Source organism: Geospiza fortis, unplaced genomic scaffold, assembly GCF_000277835.1.
Source record: "Geospiza fortis unplaced genomic scaffold, GeoFor_1.0 scaffold1695, whole genome shotgun sequence".
NCBI classification, from domain to species: domain Eukaryota; kingdom Metazoa; phylum Chordata; class Aves; order Passeriformes; family Thraupidae; genus Geospiza; species Geospiza fortis.
In genome coordinates, this window is record NW_005054743.1 from 108,388 (window position 1) to 112,588 (window position 4,201).

A 4,201-nucleotide genomic window follows, 5' to 3' on the forward strand; every position below is an offset into this window, starting at 1 on the left:
CTCAGGCGGGGCCGTAGCAGAGGATCTCGCTCAGGTCGTAGCCGGTGACAGCGAAGGTGTCCCCGGCGGGGTCGCAGAAGCGGGCGCCACACACCTGAGTGTCTGTCACACACTCGGCGTGGCAGTGCTGCACCTGCGGCGGCCAGATCCAATTCCAGCCCCAATTCCAGGATTGCCACAGCTCCAAGGGCCACATCCCTGTCCCAAACCCGGACCCACCTCGATGTCATCGGTGTCCGGGTCCCTGCTGAGCTTCCAGACGTGGACAAAGGAATCCTCTGCACCCGAGAGCAGCTGCCAGGGGAGCAGGGGGACAGTGGGGACACCACGGAGGTGGCAGCGCCACTGGCAGGGTGGGACACTGGGGTGGGATATCGGGGTGGGATTGAGGTTGGAATGTCAGGTGGGATGTGAGGTGGGTGAGATGCCAGGTTGGGATTTCAGGTTGGATGAGGGGTGGGTGAGATGCCAGGCTGGGATTTCAGGTGGGATGAGGGGTGGGTGAGATGCCAGGTTGGGATTTCAGGTGGAATGTGGGGTGAGATGCCAGGTTGGGATTTCAGGTGGGATGAGGGGTGGGTGAGATGCCAGGCTGGGATTTCAGGTGGGATGAGGGGTGGGTGAGATGCCAGGCTGGGATTTCAGGTGGGATGAGGGGTGGGTGAGATGCCAGGCTGGGACAAGAATGCTAGCTGGGATGCCAGGCTGGGATTTCAGGTGGGATGAGGGGTGGGTGAGATGCCAGGTTGGGATTTCAGGTTGGAAGGCCGGGTGGGATGTGGGGTGAGATGCCAGGCTAGAATGCTAGCTGGGATGCCAGGTTGGGATTTCAGGTTGGAATGTCAGGTTGGGATTTCAGGTTGGAATTCAAGGTGGGATGCCAGGTTCAGGTTGGGATTTCAGGTTGGAAGGCCAGGTTGGAATGCCAGGTTGGGATTTCAGGATGGAATTCAAAGTGGGATGCCAGGTTGGGATTTCAGGCTGGAATGCCAGGGTGGGATGCCAGGTTAGGATTTCAGGTTGGAATGCCAAGTGTGGTTTCAGGTTGGAATGCCAGGTTGGGATTTCAGGATGGAATTCAAAGTGGGATGCCAGGTTGGGATTTCAGGCTGGAATGCCAGGGTGGGATGCCAGGTTAGGATTTCAGGTTGGAATGCCAAGTGTGGTTTCAGGTTGGAATGCCAGGTTGGGATTTCAGGATGGAATTCAAGGTGGGATGCCAGGTTCAGGTTGGGATTTCAGGTTGGAAGGCCAGGTTGGAATGCCAGGTTGGGATTTCAGGATGGAATTCAAGGTGGGATTTCAGGTTGGAAGGCCAGGTGGGATATGGGGTGAGATGCCAGGTTGGGATTTCAGGTAGGAATTCAAGGTGGGATGCCAAGTTCAGGTTGGGATTTCAGGCTGGAATTCCAAGCTCGGATTTCAGGTTGGGATATCAGGTTGGGATGCCAGGCGGATGTCTGTGTGGGATGCAGGCTGGGATATTGGGCAGGATGCCAGCGTGGGATGCTGAGTGTGACCCCAGGTGTGACTCCAGGTGTGACACCAAGTGTGACCCCAGGTGTGACCCCAGCTGTGCCCCAGCTGTGCCCCCTGTCCCCCCCGTACCTTGCCGGTGAGCGGTGCCAGGTCGAGCGCGTAGATCCAGCGGGCGTGGGCGCTGAGCTGGGCGCGGATCCGCCCCGAGCCCGCCTCCCAGAGCCGGATCTGCCCGTTCCCGTAGCCCGCGGCCACGATCCCGTTCCACAGCGCCACCGAGGAGCACGTGCAGCTGGACACAGGGCCACGTGTCACCACCGCAGGGGTGTCCCCGCCTCGTGCCCAACACCCCGCGGCATGCCCGGGGCTCACCCGGATCCCGGGATCTTCCCCAGCAGCGTGAACTCCTCCCCGCTGCTCCACAGGCACAGCGTCCCGCAGTCATCGGCTGTCACCAGGTCCCCAGCCCCGTCCTGGGGGGAGAGGTGGCTCAGGGACACCGGGCAGTGTCCCCACTCTGCGATGGGGCACCAGGACAAGCTGGGACAGCTCCTGAAGCGCTGACGGGTCCCGTTGGAACTCGTCCGGCCCTGCCCACGCGGCCACGCCAGGGTGGATTTCGAGGAAGGATCAGGGCACCCCTCCCTCCTTCCCTCCCTCTGTCCGCGAGGATTCCCGGCTCCTCCCGGCCCTGGGAATGCCCCAGTGCAGCCCTGGGAACCCTGGGAGCAAAGCCCGGGGTGGCAGTGGGAGGTGACACAAGAGCTCCGTGTCCCCACGGTGACACTGCAGCTTGGGAATGGCATCTGGGGGATGAATTCCTTGGGGATCCCAGAGCAAGGAAAGCTCAGTGACTCATCAGGGAAAGTGCTGAGTGGGAGGAAACTGCCAGGGAAGTCTGCAGCGACCTGCCCTGGGAGCTTCAAGGAGGTTGCAGGAGAGATGGGAGGAATTTGGGACAAAGGATGGCATGACAGGACACAGGGAATGGCTTCCCACTGGAGAAGGGGAGATTTGGGTGGGATTTGGAGAAGAAATCCTTCCCTGTGAGAGTGTGGCTGCCCCTGGATCCCTGGAAGTGTCCAAGGCCAGGCTGGAGCCACCTGGGACAGCAGAAGGTGTCCCTGATGAGATTTAGGGACATACCGGGGCCTGGCCCTGCTCGGCCGCGATGTCGGTGATGGGATCCCGGTGCTGCTCCAGGACCTCGCTCAGCGTCACGTTGGTCCCTTTTGGGGGGATGTCAAACACCAGCACGGCCCCAAAGGATGTCCCTGTGGGGTCAGGGGGGTCAGCAGGGGCTGGGCCAGCCCAGGGCCACCACCCTGCCCATGCCCTGGGCTCACCCACGCAGATGAAGCGGCCGCCGGCAGCGGCGATGCCTCGGGCAAACACGGAATGTGCTGGAAGGGAAAGGAACAGGTTTGTGTCACTGAGGGACAGGGATTGGGGAAGGGAACAGGTTTGGGACAGGAATTGGGGAAGGGAACAGGTTTGTGTCACCCTGGGACAGTGATTGGGGAAGGGAACAGGTTTGTGTCATCCTGGGACAGGAACTGGGGAAGGGAACAGGTTTGGGACAGGGATTAGGGAAGGGAACAGGTTTGTGTCACCCTGGGACAGGGATTGGGGAAGGGAACAGGTTTGGGACAGGAATTGGGGAAGGGAACAGGTTTGTGTCACTGTGGGACAGGAATTGGGGAAGGGAACAGGTCTGGGACAGGAACTGGGGAAAGGAACAGGTTTGTGTCACCCTGGGACAGGAATTGGGGAAGGGAACAGGTTTGTGTCACTGTGGGACAGGAATTGGGGAAGGGAACAGGTTTGGGACAGGAATTGGGGAACAGGTTTGTGTCACTGTGGGACAGGAATTGGGGAAGGGAACAGGTTTGGGACAGGAACTGGGGAAGGGAACAGGTTTGGGACAGGAATTGGGGAAGGGCTCAGCCTGGAGCAAAGGGGGATCAGGGGCTGTGGGAAATGGATTTGTAGGAAAGTTTTACATTTGACAGAAGGGTTGGACAAATGGGGACCTTGTGGCTCTGCACAACTCCCTGACAGGAGGGGACAGCCAGGGAACAGGGATACGACGAGAGGGAGCAGCCCCAAGCTGCGCCAGGGGAGGTTTCGGTTGGATATTGGCAAAATTCCTTCCTGGAAAGGGCTGGAATTCCCGCCCTGGCAGGGCTGGAGCGCCCATCCCTGGGGGGATTCCCAGCCCTGTGCAGGTGGCACTTGGGGACAGGGGCAGAGGTGGCCTGGGCAGGGCTGGGGGGGCTCGGGGGGATTCACCTGCCGGGAGCTCCGGGACATCCAGGGCGTGCCAGAACACCATGGTGGAGCCATCAGCATCGTACATCTGCCGTGGAGGGACAGGCTGGGACACTCTGAGGGGACAGGGGGACCCCCAGTGCCCCCCAGGGCCCCCCAGGGCCCCCCAGGGCCCCCCAGCCTCACCTGCACCCCGCGCTGGGACGTGAGCACCAGCAGCACCCGTGAGGGGAGCTCGCACCACGCGGCCTGTGGGGACACAGAGGGGACACTGAGGGACCCCCTGTCCCCTCCTGGGGACACTGAGGGACCCCGCTGTCCCCTCCTGGGGGTCTTCCCCTGGAGAACCCTCAAAATCCCCTCCTGAAAGCTCTCAAACCCTCCCACAGGAGAACCCCAAACTCCTACCCCTGGATCAGGAACCCCCAGATCTCCTCCTGGAGCTCCCCAA

General features: G+C 61.2%; 1 protein-coding gene across 1 annotated transcript in view; it reads right to left on the bottom strand.

The window, feature by feature from the left end:
• Window position 1: 1 nt before the first annotated feature.
• WDR54 (WD repeat domain 54) overlaps window positions 2-4,201 on the bottom strand; it is a 7,694-nt gene continuing 3,494 nt past the window's right edge. The window contains exons 3-10 of the mRNA XM_031065359.1: window positions 3,937-4,026; window positions 3,772-3,838; window positions 2,826-2,882; window positions 2,626-2,753; window positions 1,852-1,952; window positions 1,609-1,771; window positions 220-294; window positions 2-133 (exon numbers count right to left, since the gene is read on the bottom strand). Of these exons, the coding sequence (XP_030921219.1) occupies window positions 2-133; window positions 220-294; window positions 1,609-1,771; window positions 1,852-1,952; window positions 2,626-2,753; window positions 2,826-2,882; window positions 3,772-3,838; window positions 3,937-4,026 (813 nt within the window). The remainder of the gene's footprint in view (window positions 134-219; window positions 295-1,608; window positions 1,772-1,851; window positions 1,953-2,625; window positions 2,754-2,825; window positions 2,883-3,771; window positions 3,839-3,936; window positions 4,027-4,201) is intronic.